Here is a 21,976-nt window from a genome sequence, read left to right as displayed (position 1 = left end):
CTTCCGATTGTACAATTTTCAGTAATTGTTGATGGTACTCAAGATGTCTCTGGTGCTGAACAGGAGAGTGTCTGTCTGCGTTATTGTTAAGAGAATTATGTTCTCAATGTACATAAACTGAACTTCAATTAAAATACTCAGTTTGCAACTCAGAGTTTGTAAGATTCTGGTTGAATGACACAGACAGAGTCCCAGCTTACAATAGCCAAAAATGTTTATTCACGAGGGCGCTCTGAAGTCCATTGTACCAAAACATCTATTATATACCAGGCTCCTTGTTTACGCACACACATACACACAAACATTAAGGAGAGTTAGTTATCTTCTTCCCCAGAACTCTCAACACTGTAGATCATTACCCAGCCGACAGTTTCATTCCTCTGAGATTAGGGAATCCTTGAGTGGTACTCCCTCTCGTATCTTAAACGCTCAGAGTTCAAGCTAGGTCAGGTCAACCACAGTTTAACAGTTCTTGGTGTTTACTTAAACACACACAGTTATCTTCTTCTCTTTCCCAGTCCAACCTCACTAGATTTATGCTTAACAATTTAATTACTCATTATACATGCTACATAAACTATATCACTAATAGTTAGGTTTCAGGGTAGAATTATTTAATCATTATCTTTAAACATAGAAATTCTTCTATCAGTTATGTTGACCATGACCTTGTCCCTCATAAGGAGTTTATTGGGCTATACAGGGTGTCGGAGACAACAGGCAAGGGCATTGCGAAAGTGGCAACTGATGTGTTGTTGAGGCTCAATTTGCCCATGTCTGGCTTACATGGGCAGAGTTACGATGGTGCCTCAAACATGGCAGGAAAATACACAGGTGCACAGGCAATTGTGTGGAGACAGCAGCCATTAGCCCTCTATGTGCATTGTGGAGCACACTGTGTAAATCTGATTACACAGGCTGGCTGCTCAGCCTCCCCACTGATCCGGGATTCCCTTTCTTGGGTCCATCAGTTAGGTGTCCTCTATGGCCAGTCAGGAAAGTTTAAGAGCATGTTTGAATCAATTGCCACGTCCAAAGATAGAAATCTGACCACCCTGAAACCCCTATGTCCAACAAGGTGGACTGTGCGGAATACTGCTATTAGAGCTGTGCTAGGGCAGTATGAGCGGGTACTAAGCAGCCTAGAGGAGATGGCAAAAACTGCATCCAAGACAGCTTCAACTGCCAGTGGCTTATTCGAGCACTTCAGCAAAGGCAAGACTGTGTTGGGCCTCACACTTGCCTCTGCTGTTCTTGGAGAGCTTGAATGTCTAAACATTTCACTGCAGAAGAAATCTCAGACTGTCTCTGGTATGCAGGCTGCAGTCGAGTGTGTGCGGTCATCTCTTAGGGGCAAGAGAAATGACGAAAGCTACCTTGCACTGTATGAGAAAGCAACAACATTGATTGACTCTATTGAATCCATTGAGACGCACTCAAGACGATTTGCTGGCAAAGCAGTGGATCATTATAGGGCAGAATTTTTTTAAGTGTTGGATGGTGTGGAGGTTCAGTTTGGCGATCGTTTTGACCAGGACAGTCTAAACGTCCTGCAAAAGTTGGAAAGAGCGCTTCTCACGGGGGAGTTGGATGAGTCTCTAGATCAGTACCCAGAGCTGAACATAGATTCTCTTTCAGTGCAGATCCCTCTCTTTCACAACAAATGCCCCTGTAGCAGCAGTGGAGAGGCAGCAGAGGTTCTCAGGAGGCTTCCAGTGGAGGTGCGGGGGTTGTTTGGCCAAGTTGAGGTGCTGATCAGAATTTTGTTTGTGGTGCCAATGTCTTCATGTGAGGCTGAGAGGAGTTTCAGTGCACTCCGCAGGTTAAAGACTTGGCTACGGGCTAGCATGGGCCAAGAGAGACTGAACGGCGTAGTTGTCTGTAATGTACATAAAGACAGGCTGGACAGTCTCAAGAGGGAAAATATCTGTCAGCAATTTGTTGGATCCATTGAAACCCGCAGAAATATGTTTGGTTCTTTTGTTCAGTAGTGTGTATAGCAGTGGTTCTCAACATTTTTTGGGGTACTGGAACCCCTGCATATTTTGAGGCAAGGCAGGCAAGGTTTTGATATATTATATGTAAAGTTACTGGAAACCTTGTGGTACTGAATACGTTCATTACACTTTTTTATTTCACAGACCCCTTGCAATTACACCAGGGACTCCTAGGGGTCCATGGACCCCTGTTTGATAACCCCTGGTGTATAGTATGATATTTGTTATTTTGTTTAGTAGTTTTCAGTTTTTAGTACATGACAGTACACTTACTAATTATTTATTTCATGTTATTTTATAAAAAATGTCATACTTTGTGTGACATACTTGTCCATAGCTGCTGTTTGAAGAGTTGAGACACTGACTGAAGGATATTTTGGTTGATTTATTTGGGTTATTCATTGAAGTAGTTATTTTGCTTTAGAACTGTACTTATTTTTAGCTTTTTGTTCTTGTAAAGCTATTGTAGTAGACTCAGGCCAGTGGCACATATTTAATGACTATATAAATGTATCAGAAAAAGTAAAATTAAAAGGTCAATTCAATACGGAGACCAACTTTGTGATGGTTCTCAATGGATTATTTTAGACGAGATCACACCATGTTCATTGTATTTATGAAAACTGCACCCATACAGTGTACAGTACCATTGCCACCTACTGGCCTTTCTTGGTATTGCTGGTTGTAAGTACAAATACCTGCATGCATACTGGACTGATAAAGAGCACTGCTATAACTATTACTAGTAGTAGTATTATAATGATTTAAACATTTGAACAAGTTGGGTCAGCCCTTCAGTTAACTACTGTACCTATCAATTATCCAGTGGTAGTGATTATGGTTCCTCAATATACATTTAACATATTACAACGTAGGCTATGTGTTACACCACTACTTTTGGTGTCCCCCTCAGGAATTGCTCTTGAGAAAATGTCATGTAATTGTCCCCTCCAAAGTTGATATCAGATTTTCGCCCCTCGATCCAGGGTCAGATATTCATGTACCTTTCTAATGGTTAAGGTTATCTGGATCTTAGATCTGTGGTTTTAGTGTGAGAAGGTGTATGAGGAGCGGAGCGTCTCACCCCCTGCCGTTTTCGGCGTCCCTGTAGTCTTTGATGGCCAGCCGAAGCTTCCTGCGGTGCATGGAGCTGGTGACCCAACCCGAGCTCCAGGTCCTCATCTGAAAGAACCAGCAGCACCTGCACAGGGGTCAAAGGTCAAATCACATTCAACCGATTGTTGATAGTGGATTTCAGGATTGCAATTTCATAAGTGCCTTTGATTTGCGCCACAGCATGTACCGGATGGCGGAAACTGACATTTGATTTAAAAACGGATAATCTCTTGATGTGACTCGGTTCAGTTCTGAGAGCAAACCAGGCTGAGCAGTCTCCAGGTGCCAACGCAGTAACCAGACCGTCAATCTCTGTATCAAGTGTCAACTTGCTCTACAGGCAGGACAAGCTGATGTGAAAATGAAATGAATCCACCTCTGAAAGAGCTATTCGGAAAGTCATATGGATTTGATTGACTGAATACTGGTCTAAGTCTTCCTACAGTTTGGTGCCCTCTCTTACCTTGCCACTCTTCACATTCCCCGAATGTACATTGGCATCGCCATGACGACCTCCAGCCAGGCCTGCACGGTGCCTGCCCTCCACAGCGACATGGGTATGCCCCGGGCAAGCTCCACCTTCTGGAGGCGGTCCAGCTGATCCTCCCCATCCGAAAGGCTGAGACTGAGGCGGGTGGGGCTTGAGAGACTGTCTGAGTCTGGATAGGTGGGCGAGGGGGAGTGGGAGGAAAGATATGAGCAGGGGGGGTTGGAAGGTGGGAGAGTGGTAGTAGGGGGGGCAGTGGGTTTTCTATAGAACAAACAAGGACCATAGTAACCAAAAGGAGATAAAAAAACCCTTGCTCTGCTGTTTGGCTGCTGTTTATAAGACCGAGTGTGCTGTTTATAAGAGAGAGTAGTTTCTAATGGAATAACACACTTTGGCTACTTGACAGCTTTTGTGCATAGCCAATCATTTGCCAAGCCTCAGAAAAGCTTGTAAACAAACTATCCACAGTGTCAAACAAATGTATGTACTTACTAAAGTCCTTAAAAGAGAAGCTGTTAAAAACAGTTTGTCTGTGTACGTTAAATTCGCCTCATCTGTCAATATTAGCCTGCAAGTCCAGCTGCTTGATAATAAGAGAGGAGAAAACCTGTACAGTCATAATGGCATAATGCAGCTATAGGCCTATAGGAGTCTAGTAAGGTTTATTAGTTAAACAGGGAGAGTTAATTAACTAATCAACGTGTAGGAGTGCCGTCTCCCTCATAAGTATTATCCCCTTTGTTTTGTTAGGGAATATGCCAGCAGGTGTCAGTCTAAAGCTTCTATGGCATGAACTTCTACTGTATAAACAAATTATATCGTGAAGAAAGGTATTATTGTTAAAAGATGGTCAACATATAAAGTAACTTGAAAATCATCCAGTAGCAATAATCACATAACTCATCACAAATACCAGGGTTATCCTCTCCTTATCATTGAAATAAGGATTCCACGCATGCTTATCGTTTCAATGTTTTTGTCATCAGGCTTATACTGTAGCAGATGTTGTCTGGATACAATGTGAAAACGTTCGACTATTACCTCTTACCTAGCAGATCTACATTACTTTGTTAAATCACACAATGACAATTCCCTAAGCTGTCTTCAGTTCTGCTAGAAAATTGCTCGCATTCGTTCCCGGCACCACATGAATGACTTATAATTACATTAAGAATAAGAGACTAGTCATATCCCAAGGTAAGGATACAGAAGAATGGAGGAATTGTCCTGCTGGCTCCTTGAAAGGGACTCCTCTCTATGGCTGCTTTGTGTTCGCACTTATCTCGGTGGCACAATAAAGATGCAAACACAACCCATAGCCTATACTATCTGCCCAGAACAGGTGTTTTAAATCTCAGTGGGTGTCTGGCAAAACAGAGCAACAGGTATGCATTCTGCTCAGTTTCCTTCCCAACATTTTCTAAACCATTCCTCCAGTCTTTCTTGATTTATGCTTTGTCCTGTTGTGTCTATGGAATCTAACAACAGTCCAGGAGATATAGCAAAGTAAACAGAGTTGAGGGAGAAAAATAACAGTACCTTCAGAGGTGGTACATTCATTGTAATACCTGCTAATAGGTCAGTAAAAGTTATTGTTTGTCATTACCACTGGTTAGCAGACTCTTTCTGTATCCCTCTCCACAATAACATGTAGTGTTGCTCAAATATGATATAGACTGACCAGGTGAATCCAGGTGAAAGCTATGATCCCTTATTAATTGCACTTGTTAAATCCACTTCAATCAGTGTAATGTATTCTCAATATATCCTCTATAATTTCTTATAACCGACAAAAACTTTTGAACATCAGTTTGGCAGTTGCTTACCTCAATTCCGGCTACAACTTCGACTTATCTGCCCTGGGCTCTTTCTGTAATTCCGACCCAATTTTTGGACGCCCAAGAGGAAAAGCAGACGTTACAGAGGCAAGAGAGGGGGGGATCCTGGCAAGATTAATGCGAAGGGAGAACCGGCCACCTCTTCCCTCCATTCTACTGGCCAATGGCCAGTCACTTGATGTTTATTTTTTATTTTTTAAATTTCAACTTTATTTAACCAGGTAGGCCAGTTGAGAACAAGTTCTCATTTACAACTGCGATCTGGCAGAGCGCTCCTTGATAATAAGATAGATGACCTCCGATCGTATATTTGCTACCAACGGGACTCTCGAAAATGCAATATTCTCTGCTTTTCTGAAACATGGCTCTTGAACAAGATACCCCCTATGGCTATCCAACTCGATTGATTCTCCATTCACCATGCTGACAGGACAATGGAGTTGGTGGAAATCGAGTGGGGAGGGGTTTGCTTCGTCACCAACAGCAACTGGTGTGCTGACTCGAGGGCGGTGGAAGTGTCAACCCATTATTCAACCTGTCTTGAAATACATGATGGTCAAATGCCGACCTTTTTACCTCCCGAGGGAGATTTCAGCTGTTATCGGGACTGTTGTATGCATTCCACCTCAGAAGAAAAATAACAAGCTGGCACTTAAAGGAAAGGTTCACCCATTTTGAACATTTTATTGTTTTTGTGCATCTCTGAGTGATGTTCTATCGATTCCCAGGGTCATTTCATGTTTCATGTGTATCTGAGTTATTAGCATTCAATCAGGCAGAAATTCGGCCAGTATGATGTAGCACTGTGATAAAGTCGCTCTCACTACACTGGACGTTAACCTCTTGGGGCTAGGTGGGACGCTAGCGTGCCACCCGTGGTGCACTCCATCAACAGCAGGTGCATTTCAAGAGCGGCAAATTTGAATCCAAATAAATGTCAAAATTCAAATTTTTCAAAAATACAACTATGTTACACCATTTGAAAGATAAACATCTCCTTAATCTAACCACGTTTTACGATTTCAAAAAGGTTTTACGGCGAAAGCATAAATTTAGAGTATGTTAGGACAGTACATTTACAAGAGTTGTGTGTAATGTTTTGTCAAGTCAAAGACAGGGTCACCAAAACCATAAAACCAGCTAAAATGATGCACTAACCTTTTACAATCTCCATCAGATGACACTCCTAGGACATTATGTTAGACAATGCATGCATTTTTAGTTCTATCAAGTTCATATTTATATCCAAAAACAGCGTTTTACTATGGCATTGATGTTGAGGAAATCGTTTCCCTCCAATAACCGGCAGTCAAGTCAGCGTCAGAAATTAAATAATAAAAATTAGAAAACATTGGTAAAATATTATATTGTCATTTAAAGAATTATAGATTTACATCTCTTGAACGCAATCAACTTGCCAGATTTAAAAATAACCTTACTGGGAAATCACACTTTGCAATAATCTGAGCACTGCGCCCAGAAAAATACGCGTTGCGATACAGACTAGACGTCATGTTGGGGAGATCTAAAATCGAAAATACTATGTAAATAATCCATTACCTTTGATTCTCTTCATCAGATGTCACTTCCAGGTATCACAGGTCCATAACGAATGTAGTTTTGTTCAAAAAAGCTCATCATTTATGTCCAAAAATCTCCGTCTCGTTAGCACATGATGTAAGCCAGCCGGACTTCTCGTCATGAACGAGGGGAAAAAATATATTTCCGTTCGTTCAAACATGTCAAACGTTGTATAGCATAAATCATTAGGGCCGTTTTTAACCAGAACATGAATAATATTCAAGGTGGACGAATGCATACTCTTTTATAACGTATTGGAACGAGGGTACCCAAGATGAACTCGCGCGCAAGGTGTCTAATGGGCCATCATCGTTCCATGGCTCTTGTTCGGTCAGATCTCCCTCCAGAAGACTCAAAACACTTTGTAAAGGCTGGTGACATCTAGTGGAAGCAATAGGAAGTGCCAAAATATTCCTAAACCCCTGTGTTTTTCAATGGGATAGGTTTAAAGTCAATACAACACATCAGGTATCCACTTCCTGTCAGAAAATGTCTCAGGGTTTTGCCTGCCAAATGAGTTCTGTTATACTCACAGACACCATTCAAACAGTTTTGGAAACTTTAGAGTGTTTTCTATCCATATATTAGAAGTATATGCATATTCTAGTTACTGGGTAGGATTAGTAACCAGATTAAATCGGGTACATTTTTTTTATCCAGACGTGCAAATGCTGCCCCCTAGACCCAACAGGTTAATAGGAATACGACTTTAAGATTGCAAAAATGTCTTTCATACATGTCAGATTTCAATACGGGCCGATCTCATAACTCAGGAGGATGGCTTCTCTCATACTGCCCCCTCTCATACTGCCCCTGTGTCATCTGATGAAGAACGTCAAAGGTTAGTGCTTAATTTTAGCTGTATTTCTGGTTTTTGTGACGCCTCTCCTGCTTGGAAAATGAGAGAAGCTATTGATCATATTTTTGCAATATTCCTACCTCAAGAAATGTGTAATTTAACGGACGGTCTAGCACATTTTTCCTATTTGTCTGCCTCTTTAGTCAGGGTGCATTGTATGGTGCACCCTGGATATAGAAAGGAGATAGGAATCCAATTAATGAGGGAACGTATTGTATAACGTTATAGGGGGCAGTATTTTCATTTTCGGATGAAAAGCGTGCCCAGAGTAAACTGCCTAATACTCGGGCCCAGAGTCAAATATTTGCATATTATTAGTAGATTTGAATAGAAAACACTCTGAAGTTTCTAAAACTGTTTGAATGATGTCTGTGAGTATAACAGAACTCATATGGCAGGCAAAAACCTGAGAAAAATCCAACCAGGAAGTGGGAAATCTGATGCTTGTAGTCTTTTCAAGTCATTGCCTATCTAACAAACAGTGACTTAGGGTTCATTTTGCACTTCCTAAGGCTTCCACTAGATGTCAACAGTCTTCAGAACCTTGTTTTTGGCTTTTGCAGTGAACAGAGAGCGAACAAGAAGGCCGAGAAGTTGGTGACTCAGAAAATGACATGAGTTCAGTGGCGCGCATTCACGTGATGAGGTAGCTGTGTTCCATAACATTTTTCAAGACATTGGAATCGTCCGGTTGGAATAGTATTGAAGTTTTTTGTTAAAAAGGCCCTAAAGATTGATGCTATACAACGTTTGACATGTTTCTACGAACGTAAATATAACTTTTTTGACTTTTCGTCGTGAAATTTTCGGCGCGCTTCCTACATTTGGAGTAGCTTACTGAACGCGCAAACAACAAGGAGGTATTTGGACATAAATTATGGACTTTATCGAACAAAACAACATTTATTGTGGACCTGGGATTCCTGAGAGTGCATTCTGATGAAGATCATCAAAGGTACGTGAGTATTTATAATGCTATTTATGATTTTAGATGACTCCAAAATGGCGGGTATCTGTATTGCTGGTTTGGTTTTCTGAGCGCTGTACTCAGATTATTGCAAAGTGTGCTTTCCCCGTGAATCTTTTTTGAAATCTGTCACAGCGGTTGCATTAAGGAGATGCTTATCTATAAATCGTTGAATAACAGTTTATTATATCAACGTTTATGATGAGTATTTTCGTAAATTGTTGTGCTCATTCACCGGAAGTTTTGGAGGCAAAATATTTTCTGAACATCACGCACCAATGTAAAATGGGGTTTTTGGATATAAATATGAACTTTATCGAACAAAACATACATGTATTGTGTAACATTGAGTCCTAGGAGTGTCATCTGATGAAGATCGTCAAAGGTTAGTGCTTAATTTTAGCTGTATTTCTGGTTTTTGTGACGCCTCTCCTGCTTGGAAAATGGCTGTGTGGTTTTTCTTGTTGACGCTCTGTCCTAACATAATCTAACTTTATGCTTTTGCCAAAGCCTTTTTGAAATAGGACAATGTGGTTGGATTAAGGAGAAGTGTATTTTTAAAATGGTGTAAAATAGTTTTATGTTTGAGAAATTTGAACTATGAGATTTTGTTATTTTGAATTTGCCGCCCTGATATTTCACTGGCTGTTGATAGTGTGTACCGCGGGTGGGACGCTAGCGTCCCACATAGCCCATAGAAGATAACGCCCCACCCAACAGACTGTTGACCAATCGCGTTCACGTTGTCATGCTGCGTCATGCGGTTGCTAAGCTAATCATCACGCAATCCCTTCTCGAAGTCAGTGTATTTGTGGAGAAATGTCTATTTTCTTCAAGTACATAATGTCACGATTCTATACGATACTACTGATTGCAAGTTAATTATCTCACATCTCGAAAAAGATATGTAATGTACTTCTTGTTGACAAAATTTGTGCTCATGTTGGGTTTTTGAGCTAGCGCCCAATAGACTCCTTGAAGGGAGTCTTGTCCCAGAGCTAGCCCCTTGTCCCAGATTCACCCAGAATGCAATATGCGGCAATTGGTGTAGCATGGGCAACATTTCCCATCTGTTGCACATCGATCCACTGGTTGTAGACTCCTAAATTGGTAGTGCAGTTTGTTTAGGGGATTTGCCAGCTAACTAGCTATGTTACATGCTGATATTGTCTTTGTTATTATTGTGTGTAGCTACATTTGCTAGCTAGCTTACCAGCCAGTCCATAGAGTGAGCATTGTATTGTGAATTTTGTAGTCAAATTGAGCTGCAACAGATTTTCCATGTTGCTACCAACCTTATTATAACGCCAAAATGAAACATTTGTTCACCAAAAATATTAGTGTTATTTAACACTGTAAATTAAGGGAATGGGTGGTTTTGGGTGGAGTTTTCCTTTAACAAACTGTACGAGGTTATAACCAAGCAGGAAAACTTACATTCGGAGGCTGCTTTTCTGGTTGCCAGTGATTTTTATTCCACGTCATTAAGACGTGATGCCCAACTTCCATTAAAACATATTCCTCGCCACTAGGGGCGATAAAGTCCTAGACCACTGTTATTCTACCCACAAGCAAGCATACAATGCCCTCCCTTGTCCACCATTCTGCAAATCAGATCATGACTCTGTACTCCTGCTTCCTGTATACAAGCAGAAACTCAGACAGGGATTACCTATCACTCACTCTGTTGAAAAATGGTCACCAGAATCCGAGATTGAGCTACAGGACTGCTTTTCTAGCGCTGATTGTAATATGTTTCGGGACTCCGCCGATAACGTCGACGAGCTAACCACCTCCGTCACTGGCTTCATTGGGAAATGCATCGCCAATGTTGTCCCCACAGTTAAGGTTTCCTGCTTCCCCAAACAAAAGCCCTGGATTAACACTGAGGTTGGCACTAAACTAAAGGATAGGGCTATCGCAGACAACCCTGAGGCTACGGCTGAGAACAGGAACAAGTACAAGAAGTCCCACTTTGAACTCCGCAAAGTCATCAAACGAGCAAAAGAACAATATAAGAATAAGGTGGACAATCCTGAGGCTACGGCTAAGAACAGGAACAAGTAGAAGAAGTCCCACAGGCTCCGACGCTCGCCGCATGTGCCAGGGGCTACAGTCCATTACGGATTATAAAGGAAGACCCAGCCGTGATGTGCCCAACAATGCCTCTCTCTCAGACAAACTCAATGCATTTGATGCACGTTTTGTCAATAACAACATCTGGCCGGTTGTGAGTGCCTCCATTGACCCAGAAGATTGGATGATCTCGCTCTTTGAGGCCGACGTGATTAACCTCTTATGGCTAGGGGGCAGTATTTTCACGGCTGGATAAAAAACGTACCCGATTTAATCTGGTTACTAATCCTACCCAGTAACTAGAATGTGCATATACTTATTATATATGGATAGAAAACACCCTAAAGTTTCTAAAACTGTTTGAATGGTGTCTGTGAGTATAACAGAACTCAAATGGCAGGTCAAAACCTGAGAGATTCCTTTACAGGAAGTGGCCTGTCTGACCATTTCTTGAACTTCTTTGCCATCTCTATCTTTTACAAAGGATCTCTGCTCTAACGTGACACTTCTTACGTCGTCCATAGGCGCTCAGAGCCCGGGAAAAACCTGAATGTCGTCATCCCAGCCCCAGGCTGAAACACATTATCGCCTTTCTCAAGTGGCCGATCAAGGGACTGTGGGCTTAGGCGCGTGACCTGGCCGCCCCCATCTTTGTGATTTTTTCCTCTGTTTGCTGAAAAGGAGATTCCCGGTCGGAATATTATCGCTTTTCTACGAGAAAAATGGCATAAAAATTGATTTTAAACAGCGGTTGACATGCTTCGAAGTACGGTAATGGAATATTTAGAATTCTTTTGTCACGAATTGCGCCATGCTCGTCACCCTTATTTAGCCTTTAGGATAGTGTCTAGAACGCACGAACAAAACGCCGCTGTTTGGATATAACGATGGATTATTTTGGACCAAACCAACATTTGTTATTGAAGTAGAAGTCCTGGGAGTGCATTCTGACGAAGACAACAAAGGTAATAACATTTTTCTTATAGTAAATCTGACTTTGATGAGTGCTAAACCTGCTGGGTGTCTAAATAGCTAGCCCTGTGATGCCGGGCTATCTACTGAGAATATTGCAAAATGTGCTTTCACCGAAAAGCTATTTTAAAATCGGACATATCGAGTGCATAGAGGAGTTCTGTATCTATAATTCTTAAAATAATTGTTATGCTTTTTGTGAACGTTTATCGTGAGTAATTTAGTAAATTCACCGGCAGTGTTCGGTGGGAATGCTGGTCACATGCTAGTCACATGCTAATGTAAAAAGCTGGTTTTTTATATAAATATGAACTTGATTGAACAAAACATGCATGTATTGTATAACATAATGTCCTAGGGTTGTCATCTGATGAAGATCATCAAAGGTTAGTGCTACATTTAGCTGTGGTTTGGGTTTATGTGACATTATATGCTAGCTTGAAAAATGGGTGTCTGATTATTTCTGGCTGGGTATTCTGCTGACATAATCTAATGTTTTGCTTTCGTTGTAAAGCCTTTTTGAAATCGGACAGTGTGGTTAGATTAACGAGTCTTATCTTTAAAATGGTGTAAAATAGTCATATTTTTTAAAAATTGAAGTAATAGCATATCTAAGGATTTGAATAACGCGCCACAGGATTCAACTGGCTGTTGAGTAGGTGGGACGCAAGGTTAAAGAAATGGGTGGTGCTAAAGCTTAAGAGGGTGTGAACGATGTTTAATGGGTGTAGACAAAGAAGAGCTCTCCAGTAGGTGTACCAAAATATTCAAGGACCATTTTCTCAAAAGTGAGGTTACAAGTTTATACATTTTCAAAGCTGAATTAATTTCCCATTGATCCCCAACTGTAGTGTATGACATACCATTTTCTAGCTATGAGTTTCTACTTTTATCCAATGTAAAAAACACAATTTCAAATTTTGCTAAACAAGACCGAATCGAGACGGTCGGTCACATATACAGTACCAGTCAAAAATTTGGGCACCTACTCATTCAAGGGTTTTTCTTGATTTTTTACTATTTTCTGCATTGTAGAATAATAGTGAAGATATCAAAACTATGAAATAACACATATGGAATCATGTAGTAACCAAAAACGTTTTAAACAAATCAAAATATATTTGAGATTCTTCAAAGTAGCCACCCTTTGCCTTGATAATAGCTTTGCACACTCTTGGCATTCTCTCAACCAACTTCATGAGGTAGTCATTTGGAATGCATTTCAATTTTAACAGGTGTGCCTTGTTAATTTGTGTAATTTCAAATCCTTCTTAATGCTTTGGAGCCAATCCGTTGTGTTGTGACACGGTATGGGTGGTATACAGAAGATGGACCTATTTGGTAAAAGCCCTATTTTGTCCATATTATGGCAAGAACAGCTCAAATAAGCAAAGAGAAATGACAGTTCATCATTACTTTTAGACATGAAGGTCAGTCAATCCGGAAAATGTTAAGAGTTCAGTTGTAAAAACCATCAAGCACTATGATGAAAAGGAAAGGAAGACCCAGAGTTACATTTGCTGCAGAGGATACATTCATTAGAGTTAACTGCACCTCAGATTGCAGCCCACATGACACAGAGTTCAAGTAACAGACACATCTCAAAATGAACTGTTCAGAGGAGACTGCGTAAATCAGGCCTTCATGGTCGAATTGCTGCAAAGAAACCACTACTAAATGACAGCGATAAGAAGAAGATACTTGTTTGGGGAAAGAAACTCAAGCAATGGACATTAGACCAGTGGAAATCTGTCCTTTGGTCTGATGAGCCCAAATTCTACATTTTTGGTTCCAACAGCCATGTCTTTGTGAGACGCAGATTAGGTGAACGGATGATCTCCGCACTGTCAGTGATTTATTTAAAATTCAAGGCACACTTAACTAGCATGGCTACCACAGAATTCTGCAGCGATACACCATCCCATTTGGTTTGGGCTTAGGGGGACTATCATTTGTTTTTCAAAAGGACAATGACCCAACACACCTCCAGGCTGTGTAAGTGCTATTTGACCAAGAAGGAGAGTGATGGAGTACTGCATCAGATGACCTTGTCTCCACAATCACCTGACCTCAACCCAATTGAGATGGTTTGGGATGAGTTGGACCGCAGAGTGAAGGAAAAGCAGCCAACAAGTGCTCAGCATATGTGGGAACTCCTTCAAGACTGTTGGGAAAACCATTTTTTATGAAGCTTGTTGAGAGAATGCCAAGAGTGTGCAAAGCTGTCATCAAGGCAAAGGTTGGCTACATTGAAGAATCTGAAATATAAATATATTTCGATTTTTGTAACAATTCTTTGGTTACTACGTGTTATTTCATAGTTTTGATGTCTTTACTATTATTCTACAATGTAGAAAATAGTAAAAATACAGAAATACTCTTGAATGAGTAGGTGTGTCCAAACTTTTGACTGGAACTGTATGTAAACTCATCCAGAAGTATACACAGTAGGTCTACTGTGTAGTCTACTTCACAGGAAAAAGTGATTATATTATATTCCAAAACTGGTCAACTTGAAGCAGTGCTGGATTCAAAACGAGCATGTTTCCTACATCCAGAGTCCACACACAGTCTGCAACCCAGTTTGATAGAACTTGATTGTGTTCATTAGCGCACACAACTAAAATTGGTTTCGCAAACTAAAATAAAAATCGGCATCTCCTATTTGACAAGTCCAGGCAGGCCCTCCCTGTTCCAATCCATTTTCATCATTTGGTGCCTAATGAACACAACCCTGATTGTAGGGGGCTAAATGTGCTATGGCGAATCAATTGGAATTAGCATTGGGTGTGAGGTGCACACACGGCTGCTTCCTGGGTTACGAGACTGGGGAGGTCAGAGGTCAGACAGGGTGGCAGTAGTATTAGAGAGGTTAAAGGTTATTGGGAGAATGTTACTGACACCGTTTGCTAACATACTCTATGGGCTGTATTCCAACCATCTCAAATGTCATCCTTTACTCTTCTCTGATCTTCTTGAAAAACTATCTCATATTTGAAAAAATATGAGAATACTATTTTTTTTTTTATTTTTTTTCACCTTTATTTAACCAGGTAGGCTAGTTGAGAACAAGTTCTCATTTGCAACTACGACCTGGCCAAGATAAAGCAAAGCAGTTTGACACATACAACAACACAGAGTTACACATGGAATAAACAAACATACAATCAATAATACAGTAGGAAAATCTATATAGAGCATGTGCAAATGAAGTAGGATAAGAGAGGTAAGGCAATAGATAGGCCATGGTGGCAAAGTAATTACAATATAGCAATTAAACACTGGAATGGTAGATGTGCAGAGGATGAATGTGCAAGTTGAGATACTGGGGTGCAAAGTAGCAAGATAAATAAATAAATACAGTATGGAGATAAGGTAGATTGGATGGGCTATTTACAGATGAGCTATGTACAGGTGCAGTGATCTGTGAGCTGCTCTGACAGCTGGTGCTTAAAGCTAGTGAGGGAGGTAAGAGTCTCCAGCTTCAGAGATTTTTGCAGTTCGTTCCAGTCATTGGCAGCAGAGAACTGGAAGGAGAGGCGGCCAAAGGAATAATTGGCTTTGAGGGTGACCAAAGCTGGAGCGCGTGCTACGGGTGAGTGCTGCTATGGTGACCAGTGAGCTGAGATAAGGCGGGGCTTTACCTAGCAGAGACTTGTAGATGACCTGGAACCAGTGGGTTTAACAACGAGTATGAAGCGAGGGCCAGCCAACGAGAGCATACAGGTCGCAGTGGTGGGTAGTATATGGGGCTCTGGTGACAAAACGGATGGCACTGTGATAGACTGCATCCAATTTGTTGATTAGAGTGTTGGAGGCTATTTTGTAAATGACATCGCCGAAGTCGAGGATCGGTAGGATGGTCAGTTTAACGAGGGTATGCTTTGTTGTGAAATAGGAAGCCGATTCTAGATTTAATTGGATTGGAGATGTTTAATGTGAGTCTGGAAGGAGAGTTTACAGTCTAACCAGACACCTAGGTATTTGTAGTTGTCCACATATTCTAAGTCAGAACCGTCCAGTGTAGTGATGCTGGACGGGCGGGCAGGTGCGGGCAGTGATCGGTTGAAGAGCATGCATTTAGTTTACCTTGCATTTAAGAGTAGTAGGAGGCCACGGAAGGAGAGTTATATGGCATTGAAGCTCATCTGGAGGTTAGTTAACACAGTGTCCAACGAAGGGCCAGAGGTATACAGAATGGTGTCTTCTGCGTAGAGATGGATCAAAGAATCACCAGCAGCAAGAGCGACATCATTGATGTATACAGAGAAGAGAGTCAGCACGAGAATTGAACCCTGTGGCACCCCCATAGAGACTGCCAGAGGTCCGGACAACAGACCCTCCGATTTGACATACTGAACTCTATCGAAGAAGTAGTTGGTGAACCAAGCGAGGCAATCATTTGAGAAACCAAGGCTGTTGAGTCTGCCAATAAGAATGTGGTGATTGACAGAGTCAAAAGCCTTAGCCAGGTCGATGAATACGGCTGCACAGTAATGTCTCTATTTCAGCCCAGGTCATGTCTAAGTGGCCATGAGGTGAAGAAGAGGAAAGGCAGCCATTTGGGAGAATTGGGATGAAGCCCTGTCACAGATGGACTCTGCCGGCTGGGGGAAGCTGCCACTCCTGTGACAGTAGATGGCAGCCCTCCCAGCATGACGGGGGAATAGGATTAAAGCCATACCACAAACAAACAAACACAGGGAAGAGAGGAAATTCTGTGTTATTTATTTTATGAAAAAATTATTATCCTCATTTAATTTCTTCACATTTTTGTTGCCATGCCATTAAAAGTTATTTACTACCCCCTCAAGTGCTAAACATCTTCTAGTCCTCATGGCTTGAGCCTCAGTTGAGACCAATTATTTTACTTTAAATAAAACTCTTTAATAGCAATTTCAATAATGTTTCCTCATTTATAAAAAATGTAAATATTCAACCAAGAAATGAAAGAGAATTATGTTGAAGCATAAAATTAAATAATGTTAATTTGATAGGGTGTTCCAGCAGGAGAAGATGCTTTAATATTCCGATATATATTCCTGTTTTAGGGATATTCCATTTAAGGACCCTAAATAATAATTTCAATAAATGGACCCTTGATAACACCATCAAGATGTAGACAGCCAACCACATGACATAGGGTATGCAACCTGTAGTTGTTGACATAAGCGTCTGTGAGTGAGATGCCTATGAATGAGATAGAATTTGTATAGGGTCCCATACACCAGCGATTCTCAACTGGTTTTGCCAAGGGACCCAAATTGTCTGTTACGACCCAATTTTAGCAATATTAGCATAGCATTTTTTTTGTTGTTGCCAAAATGCCACCTGGAAAGCAATTTCTTATTATAATTCCTTCTGTCACACCCTGACCATAGAGAGCCCTTGTTTCTCTATGGTGTAGTAGGTCAGGGCGTGATGAGGGGGTGTTCTAGTTTAAAATTTCTATGTTGGTGTTTTGATTTGGTTCCCAATTAGAGGCAGCTGGTAATCGTTGCCTCTAATTGGGGATCATATTTAAGTAGCTATTTTTCCCACCTGTGTTTGTGGGAAATTGTTTTGTGTTTGTGCATGTGCACCACGTAGTCACGTTTCGTTGTTCTGCTGCCTGCAACATCCTCCAGCATGACCGGTTTGGCGGTGGGTCAGTCATGGTGTGGGGTGGCATTTCTTTGGGGTGCCGCACAGCCCTCCATGTGCTCGCCAGAGGTAGCCTGACTGCTATTAGGTACCGAGATGAGATCCTCAGACCCCTTGTGAGACCATATGCTGGTGCGGTTGGCCCTGGGTTCCTCCTAATGCCATACAATGCTAGACCTCATGTGGCTGGAGTGTGTCAGCAGTTCCTGCAAGAGGAAGGCATTGATGCTATGGACTGGCCCGCCCATTCCCCAGACCTGAATCCAATTGAGCACATCTGGGACATCATGTCTCACTCCGTCCACCAACGCCACGTTGCACCACAGACTGTCCAGGAGTTGGCGGATGCTTTAGTCCAGGTCTGGGAGGAGATCCCTCAGGAGACCATCCGCCACCTCATCAGGAGCATGCCCAGGCGTTGTAGGGAGGTCATACAGGCACGTGGAGGCCACACACACTACTGAGCCTCATTTTGACTTGTTTTAAGGACATTACATCAAAGTTGGATCAGCCTGTAGTGTGGTTTTCCACTTTAATTTTGAGTGTGACTCCAAATCCAGACCTCCATGGGTTGATAAATTGGATTTCCATTGATTATTTTTGTGTGATTTTGTTGTCAGCACATTCAACTATGTAAAGAAAAAAGTATTTAATAAGATTATTTCTTTCATTCAGATCTAGGATGTGTTGTTTAAGTGTTCACTTTATTTTTTTGAGCAGTATATATTCCATCTACTTGAGAAGGGCATCAATTAATTCTGCAGTTTTGAGGATAAGGGTAATTTAGAATAAAATCTGCATTCATTATTTTGGATTTCCCTCTTAACAATGTGATAATCCTCATAATTAAAATAGGATTAAAAAACTCTAGAGCTGCTTTGCTCTCTGAAAGCTGTTGAAATGTTGGACTTAATACCGTTGACTAGGGTTGCAAAGGGTAGGAAACTTTCCATGGGAAGTTAAGCCCTGGAACTTGGGGGATTTTGCTTAAATTCATCAAAAAAGTTAGCTTATAACAGTGAACCTTTTTTTGTGGGATACACATAAGGCAATTCTAGGTCTTGTGGCATATTTTGGTTAAACTATCCCCAATTCAATGGAATTGCAACCCTCTGCATGCACAGTGCATTCTTCCATCACATGTACAGCTGATTCTCAAGGTCTTGCACACTAATGAGATGCTATTGAGCCCACATTACTACACTGTCTGAGCGAAGGACTACATGCTTTCTGCTTTAGCAGTATGCTTAGGGTCATTGTCCTGCTGGAAGGTGAACCTCCGTACCAGTCTCAAATCTCTGGAAGACTGAAACAGGCTTCCCCCAAGAATTTTCCTGTATTTAGCACCATCCATCATTCCTTCAATTCTGACCAGTTTCCCAGTCCCTGCCGATGAAAAACATCCCCACAGCATGATGCTGCCGCCACCATGCTTCACTGTGGGGTTGGTTTTCTCGGGATGATGAGAGATGTTGGGTTTGTACTTCTCCACAACTTTGTCCCTGACCTGTATGGAGAGCTCCTTGTTCTTCATGGTGCTGCTTGTTTGGTGGTGCCCCTTGCTTAGTGGTGTTGCAGACTCTGGGGCCTTTCAGAACAGGTGTATATATACTGAGATCATGTGACAGATCTTGTGACACTTAGATTGCACACAGGTGGATTTTATTTAACTAATTATGTGACTTCTGAAGGTAATTGGTTGCACCAGATCTTATTTAGGGGCTTCATAGCAAAGGGGGTGAATACATATGTACGCACAACTTTTACATTTTAAATTTCTTTTTTGTTGTTCTGGATAAGAGCATCTGCTAAATGACTAAAAATGTTTAGAAAAAGTACAAAAAAATGTAATTACACTTTGGATGGAGTGTCAATACAGTCACTACAAAGTTACAGGCGTCCTTCCTAACTCAGTTGCCGGAGAGGAAGGAAACAAACACTTTGTTATGGCAAGCATAAATACGTTTTCCCCCAGAGAAAAAAAAATCTGAAAGCTGAGGAAATCGACCAAAAAAGCTGCTGTCACTGATTCAAGCATGTAAATGTCCATGCATAGAACTCCCCGTTTCCTAAAAGCATGGCGACTGATAAAATATCTGAAGGTTAGAAACTGTTGGCAGGACCTCTCTCATTTTTCTGACTATCAGTCAAAAGGAGTTAGGGAGGGAGCTAGTTCTAAAATATGAGTTTTACGACTTTCATAGATAGCTTAAATAGGCATGGATAGTACATTTCAATGAAACATGGTGAAGCCCCAAAATTGCCCTCGCTAGAAGCCTGTGTTTCAGACATAAAGAAGTGGATGGCTGCAAACTTTCTACTTTTAAACTCGGACAAAACAGAGATGCTTGTTCTAGGTCCCAAGAAACAAAGAGATCTTCTGTTGAATCTGACAATTAATCTGGATGGTTGTACAGTCGTCTCAAATAAAACTGTGAAGGACCTCGGCGTTACTCTGGACCCTGATCTCTCTTTTTAAGAACATATCAAGACTGTTTCAAGGACAGCTTTTTTCCATCTACGTAACATTGCAAAAATCAGAAATGTTCTGTCCAAAAATGACGCAGAAAAATTAATCCATGCTTTTGTTACTTCTAGGCTGGACCACTGCAATGCTCTACTTTCCGGCTACCCGGATAAAGCACTAAATAAACTTCAGTTAGTGCTAAATACGGCTGCTAGAATCCTGACTAGAACCAAAAAATTTGATCATATTACTCCAGTGCTAGCCTCCCTACACTGGCTTCCTGTTAAGGCAAGGGCTGATTTCAAGGTTTTACTGCTAACCTACAAAGCATTACATGGGCTTGCTCCTACCTATCTTTCTGATTTGGTCCTGCCGTACATACCTACACGTACGCTACGGTCACAAGACGCAGGCCTCCTAATTGTCCCTAGAATTTCTAAGCAAACGGCTGGAGGTAGGGCTTTCTCCTATAGAGCTCAATTTTTATGGAATGGTCTGCCTACCAATGTGAGAGACGCAGACTCAGTCTCAACCTTTAAGTCTTTACTGAAGACTTATCTCTTCAGTAGGTCCTATGATTAAGTATAGTCTGGCCCAGGAGTGTGAAGGTGAACGGAAAGGCTGGAGCAACGAACCGCCCTTGCAGTCTCTGCCTTGCCGGTTCCCCTCTTTCCACTGGGATTCTCTGCCTCTAACCCTTTTACAGGGGCTGAGTCACTGGCCTACTGGTGTTCTTCCATGCCGTCCATGGGAGGGGTGCGTCACTTGAGTGGGTTGAGTCACTGACGTGGTCTTCCTGTCTGGATTGGCGCCCCCCCCTTGGGTTGTGCCATGGCGGAGATCGTTATGGGCTATACTCGGCCTTGTCTTAGGACGGTAAGTTGGTGGTTGGAGACATCCCTCTAGTGGTGTGGGGGCTGTGCTTTGGCAAAGTGGGTGGGGTTATATTCTGCCTGTTTGGCCCTGTCCGGGGGTATCATCGGATGGGGCCACAGTGTCTTCTGATCCCTCCTGTCTCAGCCTCCAGTATTTATGCTGCAGTAGTTTATGTGTCGGGGGGCTAGGGTCAGTCTGTTACATCTGGAGTATTTCTCTTGTCTTATCCGGTGTCCTGTGTGTATTTAAATATGCTCTCTCTAATTCTCTCTTTCTCTCTTTCTGTCTTTCTCTCGGAGGACCTGAGCCCTAGGACCATGCCTCAGGACTACCTGGTATGATGACTCCTTGCTGTCCCCAGTCCACCTGGCCGTGCTGCTGCTCCAGTTTCAACTGTTCTGCCTGCGGCTATGGAACCCTGACCTGTTCACCGGACGTGCTTGTTGCACCCTCGACAACTACTATGATTATTATTATTTGACCATGCTGGTCATTTATGAACATTTTAACATTTTAACATCTTGACCATGTTCTGTTATAATATCCACCCTGCACAGCCAGAAGAGGACTGGCCACCCCTCATAGCCTGGTTCCTCTCTAGGTTTCTTCCTAGGTTTTTGGCCTTTCTAGGGAGTTTTTCCTAGGGAGTTTTTCCTAGCCACCATGCTTCTTTCACATGCTTTGCTTGCTGTTTGGGGTTTTAGGCTGGGTTTCTGTACAGCACTTTGAGAATATCAGCTGATGTACGAAGGGCTATATAAAAATAAATTTGATTTTGATTTTGATAACAATGTGTTTGAATAATTAATAACTTTCCCATGCTGAAAGGTATATTCAATATCAGCTTTTTTTCATATACCAATAGGTGGCCTTCTTTGCGAGGCATTGGAAAACTTCCCTGGTCTTCGTGGTTGAATCTGTTTGAAATTCGCTGCTCAATTGAGGGACCTTACAAATAATTGTATGTGTGTGGTATAGAAACATTTTACTCCTAAACGTATTTATGCTTGCCATAACAATGTGTTTGAATACTTATTGAGTCAAGACATTTCAGCTTAAAATTGTTAATTAATAATAAAACAAATCTAATTCCA

The 21,976-nt window shown here is 41.6% G+C and overlaps 1 protein-coding gene and 1 long non-coding RNA gene across 3 annotated transcripts in view; one reads left to right on the top strand and one right to left on the bottom strand.

Moving 5' to 3' along the window:
• LOC145850332 (liprin-alpha-like) overlaps positions 1 to 3,955 on the bottom strand; it is a 20,347-nt gene extending 16,392 nt beyond the window's left edge. For both annotated transcript variants that reach the window (XR_014380103.1, XM_082960194.1), the window contains exons 1-2: positions 3,577 to 3,955; positions 3,082 to 3,198 (exon numbers count right to left, since the gene is read on the bottom strand). Coding sequence is in view for 1 of the 2 variants with exons in the window: in XM_082960194.1 (XP_082816320.1) it covers positions 3,082 to 3,179 (98 nt within the window). In the remaining variant the exon portion in view is untranslated. The remainder of the gene's footprint in view (positions 1 to 3,081; positions 3,199 to 3,576) is intronic.
• The window catches only part of LOC145860045 (uncharacterized), a 25,653-nt gene extending 3,677 nt beyond the window's left edge, over positions 1 to 21,976 (top strand). Inside the window, exon 2 of the long non-coding RNA XR_014380105.1 lies at positions 21,182 to 21,976. This is a non-coding gene — a long non-coding RNA (uncharacterized LOC145860045). The remainder of the gene's footprint in view (positions 1 to 21,181) is intronic.

The sequence above is a fragment of the Salmo salar genome, chromosome 13, assembly GCF_965601325.2.
Source record: "Salmo salar chromosome 13, fSalSal1, whole genome shotgun sequence".
Taxonomy (NCBI): domain Eukaryota; kingdom Metazoa; phylum Chordata; class Actinopteri; order Salmoniformes; family Salmonidae; genus Salmo; species Salmo salar.
Note: the sequence above shows the minus strand (reverse complement) of the source record. Positions and strands in the feature narration are given on the sequence as shown.